At 40.0% G+C, this 27,141-nt stretch overlaps 1 protein-coding gene across 2 annotated transcripts in view; it reads left to right on the top strand.

Annotated features, from left to right (window-relative positions):
• The window catches only part of CHRM2 (cholinergic receptor muscarinic 2), a 99,530-nt gene extending 92,343 nt beyond the window's left edge, over window positions 1-7,187 (top strand). For both annotated transcript variants that reach the window (XM_062589997.1, XM_062590007.1), the window contains exon 3: window positions 2,966-7,187. In XM_062589997.1, the coding sequence (XP_062445981.1) occupies window positions 3,005-4,405 (1,401 nt within the window). In that variant the 5' untranslated portion in view covers window positions 2,966-3,004 and the 3' untranslated portion in view covers window positions 4,406-7,187. The remainder of the gene's footprint in view (window positions 1-2,965) is intronic.
• Window positions 7,188-27,141: the final 19,954 nt, after the last annotated feature.

Here is a 27,141-nt window from a genome sequence, read left to right as displayed (position 1 = left end):
AGCACTGATGAAATACATTGCTTGAAATCAAGCCGCTTCTTCAGCCCTGTATCTTCTCATCAACACACACACACACGCAAATGTATTTCACTTCACAATCATACTGATGCAAGCAAGGGAAGATTGTACCAGAGTAATTGATGGCAGAATTTGTCCCTATGTTTTTCAGTACCTAAGAAAGTAGCAGCAAATGTGATTTGCAGGGCAGAACTACCAATTTAGTCATGGCAGGGAAGTTTAGTGCAAAGAGAGATCGTTGGGAAAGGGGTTCCTTTGCACTGTTTCTGTTCAAAAGAACACAGTAAAATCCTATTCCTAACAAGTAAAATTAGCCTTTCGGTCTCACCCAGCTCCTTGCACCATCAATAATTATCTCCAGTGAATTTATTCCTGAATTACCAATGAGCCATACTGGAAGAAGGTAAAAATATCTACTGAAAAGGCTTTGGAATAAAGCTAGCTAGAAGATGGTGATTCCATTCATGTCAGCTTTCAAGGTTTCAAAATTAATTTTAGATCTTCAGTGAAATGAAAACAAAACCTCTGAACATTTTGCAAAATGAAAGTGTGCAAAAACACCTGTTTGCTGATCAAAAGGCACAATTTTTTCAGCTTACATCCTCTCTTTCACCTTCTTCCCTCTCTTTCCCAGCTTGTCTTGCTCCCTCTCTCACTCTCTGTCACCAGAGGTAGCTGGAGAGCCCTGGATCGCAAACTCTTTTCAGCTGAAATCTTTTTTGAAATCAATACATCTCTGAGTTATTTCATCTTTTCATCAAAAATGCATTCTGTCAAGAATGCTCATAAACAACTCTGCTTGGGAGAAGTTCTTAGCTTGTCCCAAAAAACTAATATCTTGCACATCTAACTGGATAGCCAGCTGCTCAGCTGTAAGGTGAAAAAGCACACAATGAATTGCTGAAATGACAGTCCTATAGATTGAAGATATATAGGCTATTCTCTTGTCTGTTTTTTGTACAGAGTATATGTACTGTTACATTATTATCAGCCTATTCATACTGTACAAAGCACATATTTAATTAAAGCATTTCTCCCGCATTATCAGACTCCTTATCCTCACAGTTTTGCTCTCTTGAACCTCATGACGTGGCTTCTGGGGATGTACCTGTGAACAGAGAGTAGGAAAAAATGTCTGTCCAGGCTTATGCTTGCCTGTTTATCCATGCACTTGGTTCTCCACAGAATTGTCAAACAAATCTCATCTGTTTTTAAAAGCAAAGGCAAGTGCATGAGCCCCATCTTCAGCCAGATATATTTCTTCGGGTATAAATTGCAAGAACACAAAGTTACCTCAGATAGGGAGCCCGTACCTTGGTATAGCATTTTTGGTGTAGCATTTTGACTTTTCCACAGACATTGACTTGCTTATTTTTCTTAGAGGTCACGGGGTTTTTTTTGTTATTGTGCTCACATTTGACATCATCTTCCTCCTTTGGCTTCTGAAAGAAAATATGCAGCAATGAAATGACAGCAAAAATGCATCGCTCTGTTTAAGTGACTTGGACTGTACGTGCCTAAGCATCAACAGGTTTGTGGTAGGGGCCAGAGAAGGATTTCTTAATCCTTAAAGTATAGAGGAGCCAAACATAAGCTAACTGAATTCTTGTTTTCTTTCAGTCATACCTGTACCTCTAGAAGATTTATCCTAAAGAAGTGGTGTCTTGGGGGAAAAGGGGAGATATTCCAATTAGAAATGATCCAACTTCTCCATCACATCTGGCCTTCATGCCTCAGTAATCCCTGGAGCACGGCTCATAAATAATGAGTGCTCAGAGACTGGCTGTACAATTCCAATGCATTCTGTTGATTGCCAGGGGATGCACGGAAGGATAGTACTTATCCCCAAGGCAAAAGCATGTGCTATTTTCTTGGTCTTCCATCAAATATATATTGCTAGTTTTTTAATTACTATTTGCTGAGTACTGCCAATAGATTATATGGGGTGGAAAGGGGATTGCTGTGTATGAACAGAACTGTTTTTTATTTGTTTCTTTCTTTCCATTTGCCTGCTGTTTCATGTCTTATGTCACACTTTCATGTTATATAGATTAAATGTGTTATTATTTGAAAAAAAAACAAGGCAAGTAGAAGCAAATGAACGTTGAGAGATGACCTCTTCATATTAAAAAAAAAAAAAAAAATCCCTTTTCCCAAGCACAAATAGCCAAGAGGACATACAAAAACACTTTAAATAATCTCGCTTAACTCAGAAATGAAAACAACAACAGCAATAAAGATGTACACATCTAACTAGATAGCCAGGCACTTAGGTGAGGTGAGTCTTGTATTTCTATTGACTTCAACAGACCTACACTTTTTTTATCTGTAGCCTCATAATTTCAGCTTGATGCAGTGCCAGCACCTTTGCAAATGCTGACAAAAAAGCAACTGTAGTATAAGAAAACAAGGAAGAGATGACACAGATGTGTTCCATGAACCTCACAGAAGTACTACTACTGTACCCAGTAGTAACATGAAGGAAAGATAAGTCACCTTCTGTTATCCAGTTTCTCGTAAATCACATCTTCACCTCAGACTACAGTAATGACACATTCTCAGGGCTGGACATTTTTTTGGGAAGTGAGTTTGAAATGAACAAACTGAACTTGTACACTCAAGGAGTGGGAATCAATATCCAGATCCACTTCCAAAATTTTCAAGTCATTCTAAATTTTATAATAGAACAAAGAGAAAAACGCATCTTAAGATTTAAAAATCTAGGTCTGGTGTCTCTGTCACACATTTAGTCAAATCCTATTGGTATGTTATTCCTAATGGAATATTATATGTTGCAAGGTGTTTTAATTAGCCAGAGTTGAATGGTCCTTCTTCACATAGTCTGCTACTTTTAAATTCTTTCTGTATATTTTTTTCTGGAATCCATTGTCAGATATAAAGAGAATAATTTCTTAACAGTATTATTTTGTTTTCTTTTTTTCTGCAGGCTTAAGTGATAATTGGGTATCTTCTTAGCAGCACAGAAATGAATAACTCAACGTACATAAACTCTTCCACTGAAAATGTGATGGCTCTGGAGAGTCCCTATAAAACTGTTGAGGTGGTCTTCATCGTCCTGGTAGCAGGGTCTCTCAGTCTAGTCACCATAATCGGGAACATCCTGGTCATGGTGTCAATCAAAGTCAACAGGCATCTGCAGACTGTCAACAACTATTTCTTGTTCAGCTTGGCATGCGCTGACTTGATCATCGGCGTCTTCTCCATGAACCTATATACCCTTTACACTGTGATAGGCTACTGGCCCTTAGGGCCTGTGGTGTGCGACCTCTGGCTGGCTCTTGACTACGTGGTCAGCAATGCCTCCGTAATGAACCTCCTCATTATCAGCTTTGACAGATATTTCTGTGTTACCAAGCCTCTGACCTACCCTGTAAAGCGGACCACTAAGATGGCAGGCATGATGATTGCAGCTGCTTGGGTGCTGTCATTCATCCTGTGGGCCCCTGCAATTCTCTTCTGGCAGTTCATTGTTGGGGGAAGGACTGTCCCAGATGGAGATTGCTACATACAGTTTTTTTCCAATGCTGCTGTCACTTTTGGCACTGCCATTGCAGCCTTCTATTTACCTGTTATCATCATGACTGTCCTTTACTGGCAAATCTCTCGAGCCAGCAAGAGCCGGATAAAGAAAGGGAAAAAGGAAGCTGCCCAAAACCAGGATACAGTTTCCCCCAGCCTTGTCCAAGGTAAAATAGTGAAACCAAACAATAATAACATCTCAGGCAGTGGGGATGGGCTGGAGCACAGCAAAATCCAGAATGGAAAAACCACTGGAGAGTCTGTGACAGACAACTGTGTTCAAGGGGAGGAGAAAGAGAGCTCCAATGACTCCACCTCTGTCAGTGTTGTCGCCTCCAACATGAAAGAGGATGAAGCTGCCAAAGAGGCCAGCCAGGCTTCTGCCTCCCAGGACCATCTCAGAGTGGAAAACTCCAAGCTGACATGCATCAGAATAGTCACCAAGTCACAAAAGGGTGACTGCTGTGCATCCACCAACACAACTGTGGAGATTGTAGGCACTAACGGGGAGGAGAAGCAAAACAGTGTAGCCCGGAAGATTGTCAGGATGACAAAGCAGCCAGCCAAAAAGAAATTGCCTCCTTCTAGAGAAAAAAAAGTGACAAGGACTATTTTGGCCATTCTCCTGGCCTTCATCATCACCTGGACCCCATACAATGTGATGGTGCTCATCAACAGCTTCTGCACATCCTGCATTCCTGGTACCGTATGGACTATAGGTTACTGGCTCTGTTACATCAACAGTACCATCAACCCTGCTTGTTATGCTCTCTGCAATGCTACTTTCAAGAAGACCTTTAAGCATCTTCTTATGTGTCATTACAAGAATATAGGAGCTACAAGGTAAAAGTAATAATAATAATAATAATTAATAACAGAAAGGGTGAAGAAGTTCCAAGCTGAATAAAAAAAAAAAAAAAAAAAAAAAAAACAATGCTGTAGCACTTTATGCTCCACTAAGGAATGTGCAATCCAGGATGATGGTGGAAATACTGACATGGGGCTTCAGCTCCATCCCTGAGAACTACTCTTTAAATCATTTTTAAATTATTGTCAATAAATCTGGAAGACGTGGGGATGATATGAGGAGTTATTCAAGAATGTGGACTGGAGGCACACTTCCTTGCTTTCTGAGAATATTCTGCAGAAGGGCTTTAGAGTCTATAACTATTTTTTCCTACGTCTACTTAATATGTTTCCATCTGGGGGGATGGGGAGGGACGTGCAAAGGAATTTTAACAATAACAGTGTGGAAGGGTCATCGGGGTTTAGAAGGACTTTGGACAGTCCAAATGAATTATGTAGAAGGTTTCCAAAGCTCAAAGCTGACTAAATTAATTTGTCACTCTCATGTAAGAACCTTAATGTTGGGCAAATGATGGTGATAATTATTTTATGACATTTATGACACTCTCATTTCCAAAACTGCATCAATTCTGAAAGTGTATTTCCTACCCAACATGTAACCATTGCCAGTCTGTTTATTATTCAAAATCTGCCAGTTCTCCCTATCTAGGGAACTCTGTCTCATGATCTCTTAACCAAGTCAGGATAAAAGGAAAAAAGCCGTCGTTTCCAGATTGATACACTCTAAGACTGTTTCAGCATCCGTGTAGGTCAAAGCCTTTGAGACAGATACAAAACCAGATACTGAAATAGCCTGGATGGGAGCTGGTGGGAGTTAAGTTCCAGATATTATTCACTACTCTGCACCAGCTCAAATTCAGATTCTTTCTGCCTAGTGAAGAATTTACTATTTTAGTATTCAATATTCACTGTAGCACAACTGAGCACTGTGTGGATTGGACAAAGCGTACCAAATTACTGAAAACAGCTGTCAGCTGTGCATCCTGCATATTCCAGTTACCTCCTACTTAGTAACTCTAACTTCCAGGCGCTAATGAAGGTACATCCATGGATTTTGTTATCCGAAAAGTAGCTTGCTGCATCAAGTCTCCAAAGAGACTGTCTTCTGGAGTGAAAGCCAAATGGAACACCAAATCATCCTGTTATTTCACACCACCATATTAGAGTCTTCCAAAATGCACTTCAAAATAGCAGCCTTTGGATTATGGAGAAATTAGCCTTTCATATGCAAGTTTTACCTTTCTAGGAGCTTATTGGAACTGAGTGTCAAAGCACTTTGGTGATACGACAATTTTCATGTTTCAAGGTACAGAGTCCTGGCAGAAAGGGAAAATGAGGAGGATTAACCTACAATAAATTAAGGCCACATTAAACCTGGGATTAATATGTCTTAATATGCATGGCCTGATTTAACACCTGTAGTGATTTCATTCTAATATATCTAAATGTCTCCATGCAGCCAAGGATCTAATTTTGCAATCCTCACTCCCCTTGAAGCGTATTTACTATCACAAGTTTCATCTTCCTGCTTGTAAGGAAGAATTACTCAATGATAAGGTTTGTAAAACTAAGTGCGGCATTTCTTTAAAAACTACATTCCCTAGGCATATCTTGACAGCTCAAAGGAAAGACTTGTATGATCATTTCTATGTCATTTAGTCTCTTAAAGTGCTGAAAATGCAGCTAAAAATCAAAGATAAAATGAAATATGTTCGTTTTCTAAATCTTATTTCTTTAGAAAAGTTTTCTGAGAGAAACCCAGATGCTCCTTTCTTTCAGCAGTAGTACAGCTTCCCAAAGTGGGAAAGAATGGTTTGTATGTTCTTATAAGTCACCTTTTAACTTCAGTTTTCCAGCAGGTGTACAAATGCTTTACTCTGACCTTCAAAGCTAGCACTTTTTCGTAAATTGTGAATTCCTCTAACAGCTAAGGACATGTACACAGGTTAAGAAGTCCAAGCTATAGGATGCAATTACACCTGCTCTCTGCTCTGCTTCCTGCAGCCCCCTGTCATCCACTCACCCCTTGGAGCCTCTCCTCAGCCATTTCACACCCTGGCTGGTGAAAGGATCCCAGCTGCATTTCCACCTTACAGCTTCCAGGCTGGCAGTTTTCATGTCCCACAACACCTGAGCAAAGCTGTACAGGTAATTCATGGACTGGGAAAAAAAAAAGCAGTGAGCACATCTTGCCTTCCCCCTTTCTTTCTCCTTATTAATCATTTCCAGAAAGGGGCTAAAACTGAAGCAGCCTTACCCTTTGCGGTAGCCTGGGTACAGTAGGATCTGCCATGCTGACAGCCCCATGGCAGATGACTTGTACTGTCACAGGTCATCCCTACCTTTGTTTTCTAAAGAGAAGGCAACGATCTGCAGATGTGTCAATCTGACTGGCATCTTCTGTGAGCACTGAAGTCATTTGTAGTTAAAAAAAAAAAAAAAGAACAAGAAAAAGAGATAATACAATTGTCAGCTGAAGTAATATTGAGAAATCTATCTTCCAGTGAGTACAAAACCTAAAGAAAATATCTGTCAGCTTTCTATCTGGGATTTTCTCTTGATTTATTAGAAATCATGAGGATTCATTTGAAGATGTCACAGGATTCAAACATTGCTTGATGAAAAATAGTCCAAAGCCAATAAAGTCCAGATTTCTTTTCCTTTCCTTTCCTTTCCTTTTCTCTCCTCTCCTCTCCTCTTCTTTTCTTTTTTCTTTCCTTTCCTTTCCTTTCCTTTCCTTTCCTTTCCTTTCCTTTCCTTTCCTTTCCTTTCCTTTCCTTTCCTTTTCCTTTTCTTTTCTCCTTTCTCCTTTCTCCTTTCTCCTTTTCTTTTCTTTTCCTTTCTTTTCCTTTCTTTTCCTTTCTTTTCTTTTCTTTTCTTTTCTTTTCTTTTCTTTTCTTTTCTTTTCTTTTCTTTTCTTTTCCTCCCCTCCCCTCCTCTCCTCTCCTCTCCTCTCCTCTCCTCTCCTCTCCTCTCTATTTTTTTTTTATTTTTTGTCTCTCAAGTGTTCATGGGAACTGGAGTGTTCAAAGTGACCCCCAGGAGCAGTTGTTTGGTATCCACAGAGCCTGACGGGGACAAAAGCAACTGCTAAATCTATCAGCCAGTTGTCTTATATTTTGCACGTGGAGGAAAATGTGTTGACAGAGGAAGCATCTTTAGCCAGAGGGAGGACTTTTGCTGCTGTTTCATCTCCTTCTGGATCTGAACATGCCCCCCATGTCTCCTCTGCTGTTGGGCGTGCTGGCAGGTAGTGAGTCTGGAGTCTAACAGCTTTTGATATTTTTGAGGATCTCCTCTTAGATGGCTCTGTACTCACAGTCAACAGTAGTACAAATGGTAGAAAACAAGAAGCTAAAAAGAGGCAGGCTTTTCTTTCTCCCCTTGATTCTACAAATGTTTTATGCCACATGTCTAGAGACACTTGCTGGGGACATGATTTCTATACAATATCCCATTTATTGTTCCTGTATATCATGAAAAGCTCTAGACTTCTGAGAATCCTTTCTTTTTTAAATTACAGAAAATCTTTCCCTGAAGGAAGCTGATAGATGGTCATTAATTTGTCCTGGCTTCCTTTCTTGTTTCTTTATCTGCCTTTCCTCTTTTGTCAGTGCCTTTGACAAAAAGCTTTCTTTCTCCCTCACTTTAACAAGTATCTGTCGCTTGTGTTTTATTGACAGGTGTGCAGTTTCTGTTGCCTCTCAGGCATCGTGAGTGGTGGTATTTGAACACTTTAACCTCACCAAAAGTATTGCCTTCTCTAACATGCACATCACCCCCACTGAAGTCAAAATCTCCCTATGAAGTGAGAAGTCTCATAAATCCTTTCCGCATTGGGCTTTAAGAAAAAAAGATGATAAAAAAAAAAGTCTTTACATGAAACAAAGCCAAAGCAATTAGCTTCCCTTCCCAATTTTAAATAAGCCATCTCCAAATAAGAAACAAAATGTAAAGAGTGAATATTCTTGTGGCGTAGTATCATGCAGTAAAATGCACAGATTCATTTTATACCTCATGCAACGGTCAGGCAGTCCTCCATTCCCTTGAATTTCCTCTTATTCCAAAGGGTACTAGCAGAGCATTCACTGAGAAACCAAGCCTAAGTATGTAATTATAGCAAGGCTGAGCTGGACATAAATCATTTACCACAACCCGTGCAATTATTTCTCCTCTATTTTTACTTCCCTTCTTTTGCTACAACCAACTTTCCTACATTATAGAACTAGTATGTTACACCAGTGTGCCGGTCCTCCCAGGTCTCACATTTCAGGATAGCTGACAGATTTGTTATTCACATTTCATTACAGCATTCACTGAATAATGGGAAGCAAATTCTGGTGGGTTTTTTCCCCTCCAAAACTGTGGATAACCTGAAAAGTGGCATTGGGTATCTACTCTTTTCATCTTTTTACAGTGAGTTATTTCTTTCTTTTTCTGACAATGCTTGCAAAGAAGCACAGAGAAACTCTGTTCCCTTAGATGCCCCAAAGTGCTCTGACTCTCTAGGTATCACCGGTGGTATTTGATGCTGGATGAATGCAGTGTATGCTCAAGTGGCCTTCAGAAGGAAGGCATTTCTCTGAGCATTTAATGCTCACTCGGACTGTTTCACCTGCCAGCACTGAAGAAAGCACAGGGGGACGAGCCTGGCGTGCATCAGCCCCAAAGGGATGGGCAGGTTGCTCTGGGTTTGTTTTTGGCTTCCCTGGCTCATTCGGGCCATGGAGGGGAAGAAATTCTGCTGGTGGCTCTGTCCCTGCACCCAAAGACAGCCCTTCTCCAAAGCACATCGCCACCGTAGCGATGATAGTAATGACAATAATAGCACTGAGTGAACGGCTGCCAATAAACAGACCTTCTTATACCTTATCCCTTAATTCTGGTGCCACTTTGAGGAGGTGGTTGGTAAGTTAGAGACTAGCAGTCTGTAAATACTTTTAGACAGTGTGTTTTAACATGACCAACAGCATATCCCGACTATGTACAGAAATAATACAATATGTGTAATACTATCCAGATAAGATTATAATGTAAATATATCACAATGAATGTCCAATTACTCTCCAAGCTGTATCTACGAGGAAGGACCTTGTCTCTTCTTGAGACTTTTTCTAACTTAAAAGTATGTAAAACCTGTTATTTATTTATATAAAACCAACTGCATTCTTTTCTTCAAAAGAAAATGCTATTGCAAGGAAAAACGGAATGCAATTACATGTAAATGATATCCAAAATCATATTACTATATGACCAGGCTGGAAACCAAGGATCGTACAAGTCAGGGGCTGGTCAAATTCTTGATGCCGTACATTTGATCTCATATAAATAAGATAAGCACAAGTTTATGGTTGGCTATGTAAAGCTGACTCACTTGATTATATATACATTATAGATATATATTTATATATACTGTATAGATATATACGTATTATACACAGCATTCATACAGCAAAAGCAAAGTTTGATAAAGTCATATTAACTGGGAAGCTGGGTGTAATGTTGTGCTTCATTTGGAGGAACGATGTCGTGTTATTCAGAAACTTTTGAACATGTTACGCAAGATGAAAGAGGAAGGTGTTTCATCGAAACAATTCATGAAGGACTGAGATAATGAGAGTTTAAAATATCTTCAAAACACAACTAAAATTACATGCAATATATGTGTATGTATTTCTGCTGAGTTGTATTCCTAGTTAAAGCATTTCATTAAACTGCAAATTATAACAATAATAAAAATGTTTTTGTATGTGATATCTCTGTTGATTTTTCTCCTTCTGCTGAGCGAACTGTCTCCAATAAAGACGTTCCTCTCTATAATTCTGTCATCTAATAATCTTAGAAGGGAGTAGGTAAGACTTTTTTGTAGCCATCCTGTTACATCAAAGAAAAAAAGAGACTTTTGTTTTTTTGTGGGGATGTCACCACTAGCAATCAAGTATATTTTATGAGTTTCCTTTGCTTTATAAATCTAAACCTAGCTACATAGCCGACATAGAAAGCACGTGGGAGGAAGAACAAAACATATAAGTTGCATATCTTCAGCTCCTCAGAATCACAGGATATTGGGTCACTCCTACCTCAAGACAAGACAGGGTTTAGATGCAGTGTGGGACACCAGTGGTAACGGCTGGACACTATCTCTGCCCACATAAACCCGGCTTGTGGTGCACAAAGTCATTCTGTCACTTTGACAAGTGATTTTAGTGTCATAAATACTGTGTGTGTTGCATATACACCAACTCTGTGAGGATTCTTCAGAGGAATAACAACTTTGCTATGGATAAGAATATCAGCCCAGTTTCTCCAGAAAGAAAAGTAATTTTAATAAAAAGATCTGTGATTGACTTCCTCTTTTCCAATCTGTTCCTTCATCGATGATTGATGATTTTTACTGATCCCACTTTTCCAGGATTTTACATCCATCTTTGCTATCTCTATGCAAGATGGTCCACCATTGCCATTCATTCTGCTATTTCTTCAGTCCAGCCTTAGCTCCTTACCTTCCACTACTTCCCCACCTTTCAGTTCCTGAGCTTTGCACAACGAAAGCCAGAATAGTCTCTTTTCAATCTACTTTTTTTCCCCAAACAATCATATAAATTTATCTGTGTGAATATATTTCTTTGCTTGCCCTTTATTTAAATCCCTTGCACTCTGCAAAGCATATGCTCTACTGATAGTGCTGTGAGGTGAGAAAATACTGTTACATCTCTATTACAGTTGGATTCTGAAGGTCCAAAGGGTCTTATTAAGGTCACAACAGAGAGAAAATTTGGTCCCTGAACACTTGTTTTCCCAAGCCATAGTATATCATTTTTCTGAACTATCTCTTCCTTGCATAGCATAGATTACTGGTTTCAGACTCCAGTACGCTAACCATCCCATCACAGAACCATATGCATAACTGTAATTGCCAGAACACTACTGTGGTCCAAATAATTCCCCCACACACTGTAACATCCTAGAATTGCCAACATATGGCTTCAGGAGGGTCTCTAGATGCCAAGGGTGAGTGTTTTGACAGATGGCAGAGGTTTCAGCAAATATGAGGGTTAATTTCCGAATGGGTGGAGCTGCCAATCCTATTCAAAGCGCAGCATCGCATGCCATGACTTAACTAGCCTCTGCTCCATATGTTTCGGGAAGCAAGGTCCAAAGAAACCCTTTTTCCAGTATGTAGGTTTTTTAAATATGTATATGGGCTTAAAATTCACTTAAAATTACAGAAAAGTTCCAAGTAAGGGTACAGGGAAATTCAGGGCACTATAATTAAGCTTTTTTTCCTGCAGAGTGTACATATATTGCTTTGAGACAAAGACAAATCCTCTGCCCCTGTGTCCAGAAGAGACACGAGAGGATTTCACTGACCACACAGATTTTAAAAACTCTGTGACCTAACCTGGTTACACATTTGGAAAAAGGGACATAGCTGGTGCCAAACTATCTATCTGCTTTCCTTTATCACTTACTCTTCCCTCATCACTTCACCATTGGGATGTGAACAAGGCTACCTTTTCTTTAAGACTGTAGATTCACACAATACATATTTCTACTTGCACCTCCGTATATAGCCAGTAATGTTTAAACTCAATTTAATATCTAGTGGCTTCATCCTGCCCCCTCTTGAGAGAGGAGAACTTTAGATAATGTCATCCAGACCAGAAGTATCTTTATTAAGTGTTTGCCTCTGAGGCCTTTGATTAGCAAAAAGGTTGTGCAGTATAACTACCTACTGTTCGCTGTGTTCGGGAAAGACCCTGAGAAAATCAAAGCAGAGAAATGCTGCTATTTTGTAAATCCATTAGCTCTGTTTCTGGCCCCTTGCCAGCCATTGTACGCACTGTCTAGACATGGGAACCTACTTGGCTGTGCCAGGAAATGGACTTTGCTGCCTTCTCCTCAGCAGAGCTTGCCAGCTTTCATTTCCACCAACTCAGAGAACCACGGGGAATATTAAAACCAGCAAGAATGATTTCAGAGAAGTAGACAAAAATATCCCTCTGCTTCCCTCTTTTCCTTCTCTCCTGCATTTTCCTTCTCCTCTTTCTTTCCCTCCTTCCTTCCTTCCTTTCTCTTTCTTTCTTTTTTCTCTTTCTTCCTTTCTTTTTTTCTTTCCTTCCCCTGAAGCAGCATTTCAGCTAACTTTTATTAACAGCTTGCTAAAGGTGCTGATTAAATCACTATAAAAGCAAGGCCTTTGGCTTAAAAATGTGAAGTAACGTAGGAGGAAAAGAGGCAAGACGGAATGCTCAGAAAGCTCCCGAGTTAATTCATTTAAGTTTAGAGACTAAAGGCTTTCCTTAACTCTCCCCATTACTACTACTATGATTTTGCGTGCAATTGAAAAATGCTCAGAAGCAGGGCAGAGCAGGACTGATTGGATCCATATGGCATAGCAGCAATATTCACAAATGGAAGTGTTACTGGTGGCAGCTGCACCAAATCATTTTCTGGGAGTATGGCCACAATGGGTCTGTGGCCTCATAAAATTCTTCCAAACCCCACTGCAACTCCAGTCTAAGAAAGAATAGGGAGCAAGGTCAAAGCAATTAAATCCCTCCAGCACAGAAGATACAGCTCAGCTCCCCTTACAGGAGGGGAGACTGATCGCTCCAGAAAAATGCCAGTAGCCCAAAGGAGAGTTTCCCTCTGCAAAAGTTACATTCTTTAGCAAAAACTGAGATGCTCCTGGGTCATTTGGCCAGGCTGTCTTTTTCGGTAACAAGAGCTAACCTACAGCCAATAATAGCATGTATTACAACAAGAGGTTATACTTCAATTCTCGTGCCAGGAGGCAAGGGATAAGGCTGCAAACAGAATACACTGTATGTAGACTTACTTATTAAAACAGTTCATGTTCTATAGAAAAAAATAAATATGACATTTCACACTCAGACATCAAATCCCAGATTTTGTTATGTTGTCTTCCTGTGACAGGGAAATATAAAGAAGTCAAAAGTTTTCAGTGGTTTTAATTGATATATTTTACATTACACATAAGGAAAAAATCGTGCTTTTATATAAGGGGGGGTGGATCTTTTCTGTTTGGTGTTTTACATGCTGAGAGGATGCGAGTTAAAGAATTACAAAATAATAGAATTGGTTGGGATCTTTCCAGTGAAATTGTGAATTTTTTTTCAGTATGAAATACTGATTTATTAAATCCTTTTTTTTGGTGGGAAAGGAACAATTTCAATGGATTGCCTGGTTTTGAAAAGTTGTCTTAAGATAATTCAGTAACACTTTCTTTAGAAAGTTCATTTTCTTGGTTCTAATACGTTTCTTTTAGAAAGCTCAAATACCAAAAAAAAAAAAAAAAAAAAAAACACATAAACATGAAAAAACCTTCATTAATTGATATATTAATTTATCTAGTCTGACTAGGCTGGAGGGAAGAGGGCATAAGGCTCTTTTGGGGTTGACTATTCAGCAAGATTTTGGTGAGAACAAGAAAAATTCTCTCTCCTTCAGCTGCCCCTTACCTGTTTCACTTGCATGATGGACACCAGAGCACCAGGCATATAACAGTGCCTGTACGCATCTTTCCAGGTGGTACTTAGCAGTAAAAACTTCCTCTCAAGAGTGTGCTTACAGAAAATCAGTCTCCAAATTGATCTACAACCTACTTCCATCATCCATGTTTTACTACATTACTAGTTTTTATGAGTAGATGTTTCACCATGGCCAAGCACAGCTTGGCTGATACCCCAGGCGGCAGGGAGGGCTTCGTGTTGGAGTCGTGCCTGCCTACACTGGAGTTGGTCCTGCTTGGACAACACCTGCAGAAATCATATATAATTAATTGCACTATGAATAGATACTGGCATCTAAGCCAGCCAAGTGCTGCTTATCAGACATTTTATTGCAAATTTGCACAGACGAGGGGCAGATTGTATGACTTAGCCACAGCCCTGAGCGGAGGACAGAAAAAAAAGCACCATCCAAAAGAAGCATCTGGAGATCTCCATGGCACTCTGCCTGGGAGCAGAGGGCTACCCTGTCAAAGGCAGACAGGTCACAATATTTCACCCATCAGACCACCACAGATTGCCTTTCTCTTTGGTGAGGGAACAGCAGAACTGGCGGCTTCTTGGGGAAAACACGCTGCCAGCCACAGGACAGGTTTGCTGTTCTCAGCTGAGCATTGCACTTGCACATGATGGATGGACAAGAGGATGGACTACATGACCTTCTGAGGCCCTTTCAGGCCTGTTTTCTGTGACCATCAGGTCCAGTGTCTGTAATGTTTGTCTGAGTCATGCAAGAGTTGTCAAAACTTGCCAAAAGCACATTATGTGGCAAGAGGATGAAACACAAAAGTTTTGCTTAGGGTGTAATTTTTCACATGACCTTGGTTTTTTTTTTTCTCCTATGTGTGCTTGTTTCATACTCCAGAGCAGACAGGCAGCACAATTATGTTTTTATGAATAGTTATCTAAGTATGACACTATATTTTGGACCTTGCACATGGGAGCTGTTTATAAAAGGGAGAAATATACATTTTAAAAGATAAATGTTAAAATACGTGTTAATCCCTGGGCAGATGCAGTTCAGACTGGAAGGCACTGAAAAGCAAAAGGCAATGGTGTTTGCAAGGAACTATGAGACCGCTGCAAGAAATGAAGGTGAGGTATGTCACGCTTCAATTGTCAAAAGTAGGGCACCCTCTCAGGGACAGCGTAGAGACAAAATTTTCTCTAGTAATGAATCCTTTTTTGAATGAGAGGAAGTCCTCTTTGGATACAGGTGTTCCTGTCTGTACTGATAGAAGCTGGGGAAGAGAGCACTGGGATAGTCAGAGAAGTAGCTCATAATACATCCTGTTAAACAGAGGCAGTTAAATGAGATTCATCCCAGCCCAGGTGTGCCAGGGCCCCGGGGTTTCAATCTTTGTCAAATTTTATAGATGCAGCTATAACAGTAATTATAGTAACTGGGATTATGCTGGAAAACAATTACAGCTTAATGATTAATTAGCTATTTGTGCTCACAGTCAGAGATACAGTCTCAGATGTACTAATTCAGATATGGGTTGTGTAATGGCTGAGATGAAACATAGAGATGGGAGGAAAGGAGACGAATCTATCATGAAATGTTGTGAGCTGGATGAAGGCAGAAAACAAAACAGATTCTTCCTTATGCCTTCCCTCAGCACGCAGGAGTGTCTTTACTCTTTGTCCCTCTGGGAGCATTTTCTGGGTCTTGTAACAGCCGCTGCTGATCTTGTGATGTCCAGATTTGCACATCCTTGAACACAGCAGAACAACCTTTGAGATACTTTTCCAAAGGGCTTAGGGAAATAGTCTTCCTGCTCTGATGCCAGCAGCAGGGGCTGGAGTGGAACTGCCCTCCTCACCCTACGCACTGCTCTTCAGGTGAAGAGATTAAAGAAACACGCTCAGACCCCGACGCTCCTACTTGTGGTAAAGTGAGCCGGCAACGGCAGGAGCAGCACTGCACTGCTAACACCGTCTGACATCCCCATCCCATTAGCTCCTCTCCATCACTGTGTATTAGCATGCATCTTACCTAACGTGCTATGAAAGTCACTTCCCAATGACATTACCTCATCTGAATGCTAACCTGAAATGATATGGGCCTTACAAAGGAAATGGCAATCTGATTGTAAGGGGCTAATGTGTCAAAACCCCAAAGGGCAAAGCAGTGACAGGCAGTAGCGTCAGTGCATTTATTTCCATTCCCATCCTTCCCTCCCTCCCCTACTTTGCATTTTGTGCAGAAGAGATTAAAAACAATATATTCACAGACAATTCTATACAAGCTGCTGCTCCTCCTGCTACAATGGACACTTATGTTGTGGCTGTGATTGATAAGCAATGAATATACTGATAAAAAGTCCACTCTGGCTTTTTCATTTGGCAGAAGAAGCACTGAGATTTCGATTTAAGCAATTTCATTTGCACAGACTATCTCCCACTGTATTACTTTTGCCTAGCATTCAAAGTTACCTCTTCTAAGGGGCTCATTTTCCATTAAATTATTGGCCTAATCATGAAACAGTAATTCCTCAGGGGCCTAGATAGCTCTGATTATCTTCTAATGAGACAAAGTACCTCTCCTCTCTAGTTCATTGCCTTGAAATCATCTCTAGCTCCTCGGTGACTAAAAGTGATGATAATCTGTTGATGACAAAATATGTTAATGGTGATGACTACTGCTGCCCCAAAGCAAAGCACTTAGGAGAAGACCTTGATGAAAATGTAAAATTTGGGTGGAAAGGACAATAACTTTTTCTTTTCCACTGTTTGTCACAAGGTCAGCAGACACGTGAAACAAATTCATAACTAACCTTCCGTTCAGAGCAAATATGTGCTCAGTAACAATTTGTGAATACATCTTGCCCATTTCATTGTCAGGAAATAGTATTAGAGCCAAAATTATTTCTTTTGCAATATCATACCTATACCAACAAAAACTTCACAGAAAGCAATTCAAAACCAGAAATGAAAAATGCAGTAAAAAATAAAATTTATTTCAAAATAAAATTCCATCATATATTCATTGCCTTTTGTACATATTTTGGTGTTGTGTTGTGACAGATCAGTGAGAGTCATGCACCATGTAACATGCAATTTCCAAAACAGATTTTTTTCTTCAAGATTTGTCATTTCATAGAAAATTGTGGGAATATGTTTTTGCTCCAAGCTAAATAAAAGAATAATTTCTAAGTTCTGTATGAATCGGAAAATCCAGATTTTATATACCAGTCACTGACATTTTCATGTCTTCCTTGCATACTTGTAAGCAGAAAGCTGTATTAAAGATCTGTATTAAATGTCATTGTGCTGTGAGTATGGCTTAAACAGATCAAGAAAGAAATCAACTATTTTAAACCTCAGAAAAGCGCCAAAAAGCTGTACTTTTTCCTCAGTCTAGAGCATGGACATTTCCTGTCCCATTTTTGTTCTGTTCCTCAGCTGGGAGAAGGAGGCTGAGCACTGATGCACAGTGTGTCCTTTGTGCCCAGTGCAAAGGTGACACTGCAGCCTCCTGGGTGAGATGGGTCCTGAAGAGGGTTTGTGCCAGCAGAGTAAGGGCAAGAAGGATACTCATAAGGCAAGATGGAAACAACCCTTGCTCCATGGCCAGGGTGCCAAGTCCCCCGCTCTCCTCTGCTTCAGGAGCACAGCTCAGCATATTGATCGGCACTATGCAGCTGTCCACCCACTTAGTTATTAAAGGATAATAAACAGCTGAAGTACACAGGCACACAAACAGTACTTTTCTTACTAAGCACTAGCCTGGAATCAATTAAACAACAACAAGAAGGGTGCTAGGAAGTGCCATCAATTGTAAAAGTTATTACACTCACAGGACGTTTCACTGAAAACTCCCACATGAAGCAATCAGATGTTGACTGCTGCTGTGTCTTCACCAGGCGTTCATGAAGCCCCTGGCATGCAGCATTTCCCTGCAAACTTGTTCAGCAGCCTGCTTGCTAAGCAGCCTGGTTTGACCACTGTGTCTTCTTTAAGAGCAAGAGAGAAACTGAAGGAGCCTGGAAGGAGCGTGGGAATGAAACATAGATGCAGTGAACACTCACTTGCGTCCAGTAAGGAGCAGAGGTTTTTGTTGGTCAGAAAGCAACTGATGGCCACCATCACCTCAAACTGTTGTGGACCTTCCGAGGAATGTATTAGGACAGATGTAGTATCATGTTTTCACTGCTTCATTTAACGGCTTAATGCTGTTGTTTGTGAAAAGAAGAGATGGTATCATAACAGAGGCAAACTCATCTGATTTTTCAAGGTGAATGCAAAAAATAAGCGGATAGAAGTAACATTTATGCTCAGGAAGATCAAGACAAGGTTTCTTTTCCTGTTTGTCTTTTTAGTAATGAACAAATTCTTTCAAGCAGTCCCCAGCTATGTTCTGTAGTCTAAAATAATATCCATCCTGGCTTTATCACATCTTGTACTGCATCTACAGTGACAAAGACAGAAGGAAAGGGTGATTGACTTCATGTCTCAGGCCCACAGCAAAGGGAAAAAGTGAACAAGCATCTCCAGCAGAAGTCAGCAGTACTGAATATTTCCTCTGTGCCCACACTTATGACTTAAGAAACAAATAGTTCAGAAATTTCAACAAGAATTATCACGAGGCAAAGTAAAAAAACATATCCAAAATGCCCATGTTTTTCTGCCATCAGGACAGAGAAGCAGGCGCACCAAATGAGAGAGAAAAATAATCTGCTTAAAGGAGCTAAAAGAACTTAGGAGGTGGCTGAGCAAGGAGTATGCAAATATTGAGCTCAGGCTCCTTATGCAGTAGTGGGATTGCAAAAAGAAGCCTAAGTTTCCACTGGCAAAACATCTTAAGTGCCCGAATACTTGCAGCTGTATCGCTAGCGCTGCTTCCGCTTGCTGAGCACTAAGCAGGGGGCACTCAGTTCATCTGTGAGCTCTGCTGGGATTCACAAACTCGCAAAACAAGTATTGCTCTGCCTTGCCTGAGGCAAGGGCCATGCAATAGGTGTCCTTGGAGCCACCTGCCAGCCGGGGCCAGTCCCTCGCACCGCTAACAGGGAAGGCAGGACCCCACCTCTGAGTGCCCTCCCCGGGTCAGGGCACGCTGGTGGAGCATGCCTGGCTCGGGCTGCCGCACCTCCCGCTCACTTTTTCTCCGCTCTTGTCAGTGCCCCAATGACGAGGTCATTCTGGGTAGCCTAATAAGCAGCAGAGCTTTAGCTGGATCAGTCACTCTTATAAACTTAAATGGGAGATGTGTGCTTGAATCCTCTTGGGCATGACAGATAAGGATGTGAAGGACAATTTCCTAGAGCTGGGCAGTTCCTGGGACCCTGAATCAATGTCTCAGCCTGGGAAATAGAAAGCAAGTTGGGGCAAAGTGGCATGTGAGGACACAAAGTAGAAAACACTTTAATTATTATTATTATTAAGCCTTCTTCTTTTTTTTTTTTTTTTCCCCCCCCCGTTGGCCAGAAAAAGCAGCTCCTCCCCAGCACATCAACTTTCAGGGCTCCCCCTCTGAGGCACCCAGCTCCTTGTAAAGGAAGCTTTTCAGGGCTTTTTAGGTGCCCCTGTAGGAAAGAGTACTGAAAGGTCTGGCATTGCTGTACCAAGCTCCTTTTGTGGATCTAACCCAAGGAGTTTATTACTGAGATAGAAGGATGTATAAGAGGTCTGCCTCTGACCAAGTTCCAGAAGATCCTTTGCTGTACAAGATATATATGGGGAGCAATTAGAACCCAGTAGAATAATTACTGCGCTAGCCTTAAAACACACACACACACACACACACACACACACACACACACACACACACACACACACCACACACACACAGGGAGAGATCCTTTCAGTGCTTGGAGGATGCGGTGTATTTCTTGTGACACATTCATCATTATAAATGTGTTTGTGTCTGCAGATGGTTGTTGCCTGCTGTTTAATCAGAGAGAAATGCAGTGCAATGATAAATCATTCCTGCAGAGGAGTTTTACAGGAGGCTCTCCCAGCTGGGGACTCCAGATTGCCTTCCAGGGTGCTCCCCCATCTGCCAGCACTGCCAGGCATCAGTCTGCCCAAATCAGATCCGAGGGGTTTTCCATCCAGCTCTAGAAGAGGGATGTTTTATACACAGCTCTGTTACCTGATTTACCAGTCAGCCATGAATCCAAAGCAGCCTAATACAGATTTCATGCAGAAGCAGCCCTGGTAAGTGTGATGATGAATCAACTCGAGTATCACCACTCAGCGCTATTTGTTGAATGAAAATTAAATTCTTGGTAACACGTGAACTTCCCTAGCCCTTTTACCTTTCCTGCTCTCCTCTCCTCCCATCCACTAGCATTCTCCTTGGGGAAAGACTTAGTGAAAATTCATTGCTTTGTTCCCAACGGCACATGCTTCCAGAGTCGCAGCGATGCTAATAGCAATGCTCAGCAATGATCATTGTGCAAGAGGCTGTCTTTGAACAGGAGCTACCAGCGCTTGCTGGTAGCCAGCAGTCTTCCTGGAGGCTGAGGAGGCTGATTACATTCCAGCCTTGTGATTTCTCTGTTTGCCTTTAGGACTACCAAACGTGGGTTGCCAAAACCAGAGAAAGTGATTCTGAATCCTTTTTCTTTTTTACAATCATAGTATGCAAAATTTAGAAAATAATGAAATTACGAGGTGATTACTACACTCTACTAGCTGTGAAATGCTTATTTAGATGGCACTACTTATTTTAGAAATAAAACAAATAGCAGTTCAGACTGATTCCCAGATAATCCAAACCATGTACCAAATCTTATTTGAGGCTTAATCGATTTACAAGCCTCTCATTTTACACTAGATAAGAGGATGTTCAAAAGAAATATATTTTTAACAGTGTATTTGATCCACTACACAGTGAGAAATACCATTCTGAAATGTCATCTGTATATTTTTAGGTCTACCTATTTCTAGGATTTTTAAAATCCACTGTATGCTTATTAGAAAACAAAGAACAGGATTTTTTGTTAAAGTAATCATAATTTTACTTTATTGGTTAAATGGAATTTCCAGCAAAAGTTTTTTTGATCATCTTCCTTTTCTTTCACAAGCTCATCTCTTTTTCTTTCCCACATTTCTTCTGTTTCCCAGCGTAGAGATTTTTGTGATTTACATTTGTATCTGGAGTGATAAATTTGCACTTGTAGTACTTTTAAAATCTCACCATATACAGAAGTGTGCTACCACCAGGGGCAAAATTAAAAAAAAAAAAAAAAAAAAAAAAAAAAGTCTGCCTGTTTCTACCCAGGATCTCCATCATTCAGCAGATGTAGCTCTTTCCATGCCCCATCTCTAACTAGTGAACATCCATACAGAAAAGAGCTATAAACTTTGAGATCATTTATCATTCAAGCCCAGAAATCAAGGTATGGACTCTTTCAGCGCAGGAATGAAAAACACAAATTTGGGTCAAGAAAAGTTATTCATGATAAGTTTTTCAAAAGAAGTTTTAGCTTGTAAAAAAGGAATGCAAAGTTTCATAATGAATAATTGAAATGTTTTGATGAAAATGTCAAAAAAGCAATATTTTTGAAAAATTACCTAAATTATGTTTTAGTAAGTGAAAAAATGAAAGAGAAGGAAGGAAAAAAAGCTTTGTTTCATTTAAACAGATTTTGACAGGAAATCTGGTGAAAACTCACTTTGTTTGACCTAATATTTTTGTTACTATCATTCATTGTAACTTAGCGAGCCAAAAATAATGAATTACAAACCTCCAGCTAGAGAAGACAGATATGATCACCTAGTATGACCTTCTGCCTAAGGCAGACTGCGGGATACCACGGAATGAGTCCTACAGTAGGTTCAAAAATTCTAGTGGATTAAAATTTATTTCATAGAAAAACTTTTTGCTGAATACTGACAGTCTTAAAATAATACTGGTTTAATGACAACAGTTGCTGGCAGGTATAAGCCCTTTCTTTAAAAGGTGCTTCAGTGATTGATTACCCTTATCTTATACATTTGCCATGGATTTTGCTCTGAATTTGAGCAGCTTCAGCCCCCAGTAATGAAAGTTTCTTGCAGTTTGTTATGTCTTTAGAAGGTTAAAATGTTGTCTCTCAGTAAATCTCAGAGGCACTTATTTACTGTGAAGAGGTACCTATTATCTTTAAAGATATACTAAAAAGACAGAATGTCATTAATTTTTCTACTGTAAGACAGATTTTCCAGGACTGTAGTAGTTCTTGTAGCTCTTTTCTGGACATTTCAGTTTTCCAATGGGCTTTTTAAGATATGAAGTAGAGCTGACTGGGAATACTGTTTTATTTGAAATGCCTTTTTTCCATGAAAGCCAAAACTCTTCATGAAAGCATATTGATTTAAAGGAGATTTAGGAACTGAGTCAGAATTAGACCAACAAATAAAATATTTCCCAGGGATGCAGCTGACACATGTTCAAGTCACCCAGTTCAAAGCAGCTATCTCAAATCTTTATTCCCCATAGTCCGAGGGATTGCCCTAATCACTGAGATGCCGATGTTCCAAGTCAATAGTCACCAGGTGGAGTTGTTCAGTTTTTATAACTAACTCAATCTTGGTGGACCAGAATGGAGAAACTAGGTATTTCCAATGCACTGCATTAAAGGCCCTCTCCTGGTTTTACTCCTGGCGTGAAAAGCTCAGGCTCCAATTGCTGACATGAGCCAAGCAGGGCAGATACTTGCAGAGGTTGAGCGTGGCCCGAAGGAAGCGCAGCCATCCTGAGTGCCTGCCTGAGGGGCTGTCAGAAAGGATAGGTATGCCTGAGCCCCACTGAGGGCAGCTGGTTGTGATGGCAAGGTACCAGGGGGATGACAACTGCTTGGGGCAGGATAAAGAGACAGCTTTGGGTTGGGAAGGCCCAAGGACACTCAAAAGAATTGGGTGCAAAAGGGTACCCCAGGCACTACAGCGCTCCGCTGGAGCACCAGCCACTTGAACTAAAGTCCACGATGGCCCAGGGGAGTGGCATCACTACTTACCACTGGCTAGCATGGTAGAGCTTTGTGCTCTCTAGCTTTCACACAGGAAAATTAGAGCAATCTCAGTTTTGCAGGGTTAAAAACAATGATTGCACCTCCAAACAACTCACTAAACAGAATTCTCGCTTTCTAGCTAGTCTTGGTATATATACCAAAACGTTATGCAGTCATGTCACCTATGGTGGTAAAAGCACTTCTACTTTGCTCAATGTTTCTCTATTTACATGGTCAGCTATTGCAGAAACTCTTTTTGTTGCTACTACACCATCCTTTGTCATATTGCAATGACTATCTGCCCCGACCCTTCAGTGCTTTATTACAACCATGCTTTGCAAACTACAATCTTCATCTAACATAAATATGGCCTATAGTTTTTTCCTAGATGTATGATCTTGCATTTAGCTGTATTAAAAAAAAAATGTTTGTTGTTCAGCTAAGCCCACTACACTCTCATCAGCATACAGTTTTGGAAAATTTCCATTTGTCTCATCCTCCCAGCTGGAGAAAAAGTTTCCACAACAGATGTGCTCTGAGGAAATCAAACAAAGAGAAAGGGTTCAGAATGAAGAGAATGAAGATAGGAAAGCCAGGGAGATTAGCCCTTACTTGGATATCTGAATGCAACTCAGAAAACTGCTGTGAAAAGGTTTCTAGTCTCTAGTCACCTACCAGATATCTTTCTTGTCCAGGAAAACAAGGAGCATCTCACACCTTCTAGAGTCCCCTTTGACTCCGCAAATTGACATTAATACAGTTTTTACTTCTTACTGTTTCAGTCCCTCATACATACACTGAAATCTGAAAGCTAGTCATGGCCGCCTTGCTCTCTATGACAGGAAATAAAAAACTGTCCAGACAGGAGATTTGGTGTGTCTGTGTGGGGGTCTGTGTGCACTTTCCCAAAATATAGATGTAATTACTAGGCCTCAGGCAAAGTGAGAGAGAGACAGGGAAAGAATATGTGCTTAAAGGCACCTCAGTTAGGTTTCTGCATGACACTTCCAGGCAAAGGTACTCTTCAAATTCTGAATTGCTGCATGCCCAACAGCATATGGGAGTCAGGCACATATTCTCCTTAAGTATAGAGTAGACTTTATTTTTTAATAATAGACCAACTTGTATTTTGAATACTTATTCCAGCCTCTTGATGCAGAGCAACTTCCTTGTTGGTAGAATGGTAGGAACTAGTGAAGTGACTGTGCCTGTTCCAGTCAAAATAGGTGTGCAAAGAAGTCCTGTATTTTGTATTTGTCTTGTATTTTATGTAACTGTATTCCCAACTCGACCTACAGAAAAGTGTAGCTTTACAAAGACATGCACTGGCAGTCTGGTAGGACTATGCCTTACATGTAACAGCAAGTAACTTGACTGTGAAGTTTGCCTTTTCACTATATTCTCCTATGGATTATTTTTAATACATCAGCCTCAGGTAATTTTGAAGATCCCACAACTAAAAATATTTAAAATCTAAACTGCCAAACACTCTCACCTTTAACCATAATGAAAGCCCAGATTGTTGGGGTTTAAGCTTTCTGAATACAAGCCACAACAACTTCCAAGGAAAACAGATAGCTTTTGTGAAAGCAATGTTTGAGGAAGAGGGTGAACATACCCATAAAAACGTACATTTCAATAGAAAGCTTCTCATTAACTCTAATTGCATGTTTTAGAAACACCAACACCTTCCTGGTCTCACAAAACAGAGCGTGTGCAAAAGGAAAACACAGAGAGCTGTGCAGCCCCTCAGGACAAATCTGTGGGTAAAGGGAGGACCTTTAATACAATGTCCATTAAAGACGCTTAGACATGGGATGATGATAGCGCCCTATCACCCATGTCCCAAACCCACCTTTGAGTCTCCAGATCTGGCAGTGAGGAAGCGCAGGCTGCAGCTGTTGTTGCAGAGCTATGAAGAGCACCCTCATTTCACCCTGGGAAAACAATCAGTGTCACAACAGATTAACATAAACCCCCTTTCATTTCCAGAGTGGGGAATTTCTTTATTACCATAAACTTCAACCTCATTAAAATATCACAAGGAAAGGATATTTCTGACATTTTCAGGACTTTCATTTTTCTAATTCACTCATCCTCACCAGGAGCAGTTATCAAGAGTGTGGGAGGACAACTCTTCTTAACCAGGAGGAGCCTTCAAGGGCAAACCACTCTGATCACGCTCTTGAGGAAGAATGAGAGAAATCCCCTAATAGAGCAAATCTTCAAAAGGGAGCATGGAGACTATTCTGAGCAAAAGCAAAATCCCCCCAGAGAGTTTAATATCTTTCTTTTTGCCTTGTTTTTCAGCTTTTAAACTAGAGAAGAATATATTGGACTTTTATCTTGTTGTTCACTGAGTACGTTTTATTGGTGGTGTTTTGTTTTTGTTTTTGTTTTTGTTTTTTTTTTTTTTTTGTTTATTTTGTTTTTCTTTACTGAGGACTCTGTTGGGCAAAACTTTACAAAAAAAACTCCAAAATACTGCAGATGATGATTGATTGCTTGAATGCTCTTGATGGTGATGCAGAATATGAACATGATATGGGTTAGAAAGAAGACACAATATTGGTTGAAAAAACAGTAACCTTGTGAGAGGTGAGATGGCAAGAGCACATGGAAAGAGTCATACCTCTAAGTTTATAATTTTAATAATCACCTAGAGCTACTGGATTACCAGTTTGCAGTTGGTAATGATCTCCATGCAGAACAGCAATGGAAAGAATGCAGACTAGTTTAAGTGAATCGAACAACTCCTATTTACTTCAAGCAGTTTGTTTCAAGTTTTCGTAGAAAAAAGTTGGTGGCTTAGGGAAAAATATGATAAGTTTTGACTAGGAATATGAATAGAGATCTCCATCCACTTCAAGTAACTGCTGGCTGCTGTTACTGGGCAGACTGAGTTAAGGAAGGGGTGAAATTCAGTCTGGCTGAAGTTCATTTCCTCCAGTAATATGTTCCTGATCACCAAAATACATGGGATTAGATTAAAAACAAACATGAATTCTCTTTTGTGAAAATACCTGAAGCTTAAACACTTGTTTTCCTTCTGCATTGGTATAAAAGCCAGACCTCTTGGAGATATTCGGTAAAATCAGACAGATCCTGCTCCAGGAGTGGAGCAGGCTGGAGAGCACCCAAGTTCGAGTTCCTGCTGCTTTGAAACTTTTTTATGTCCCAAGCAAAAGTCCCCCACAGCAGGTTATAATGTCAATCCCCATGCGGTTATCCATTTGGCAAAAATGCACATTCCTTGCACATGTAACAGATAACCTTTGAGTAAAAGAGAACACAAACCAGGCAGGTTGTTTCTCTCACATGTTGACATTAGCTAAAACAAATAAAATGTATTTCATACATATCCCGTCATTCAGTGATATGAAAGGTACACAGCCAACAATAACACTTCTGAAGGAAAATGAAAAGCACATGTGTTATGAAAGAATATACAAATCAAATGTAAATATTATTTCAAATTAAGTTAACTTGCTAGGACAGAAAATTTTACTTCAAGTTACCTAAATTCATACACTAAACTTACAAGGGTATTTTTAAAGTATCTACAGATGAGAACTACATGAACACATACTTAATAGAAGGTGATCACCTTCTTCATGCTTGTCTTTCTTGTATTATTATTTTAATCACTCACATAAAATTATCTGGATTTCAGTAAGATAATCAAACATTATAATACTACTTTATCTTAATTTAAGTAAGGTATAAAATAAGTCTATTCGCTGCTTTGTGATCATGCCACTCTTCCGAAGTTTAGCTCTGGGGAAGCCCTGTGTTCATAAAGTTTCCCAGTTACCTGTAACTTCCTACTGTACAAATTAAGGTTAAGCTATCATGAGCTGCCTCTATCATTATTCATTTATGTAAAATTACTATTGTTAACTTATTCTTTCCCTTATTGTTATCATGTACTATCTTGTCGAAAAACGTTACACTTAAACCTACAAAAGACTTAGGATTGAACAATGGCTTACTAATGCACATGTATGCTTTGACCAGAAGTCCACCTAAAATGAAGTGCCATTTTGACAAAGCATCCTACAAAAATGAAGTTTTTGTGGAAGGGCTATCTTGCACAACTTTTTCTTCTTGGAAATTTGCAAATGATTAAAATATATTCCCTATCCAGCCCTAATGAAGCCTTGAATTTTTAAGTAAAAAACATTTTTTAATCAAATTACTAAAAGAACGAACGCTTCTAAATCAGCAGCTAGAACTGC

This window comes from Rhea pennata, chromosome 1, assembly GCF_028389875.1.
Source record: "Rhea pennata isolate bPtePen1 chromosome 1, bPtePen1.pri, whole genome shotgun sequence".
Taxonomy (NCBI): Eukaryota; Metazoa; Chordata; class Aves; order Rheiformes; family Rheidae; genus Rhea; species Rhea pennata.
This window is presented reverse-complemented; position numbering and strand designations above follow the sequence as displayed.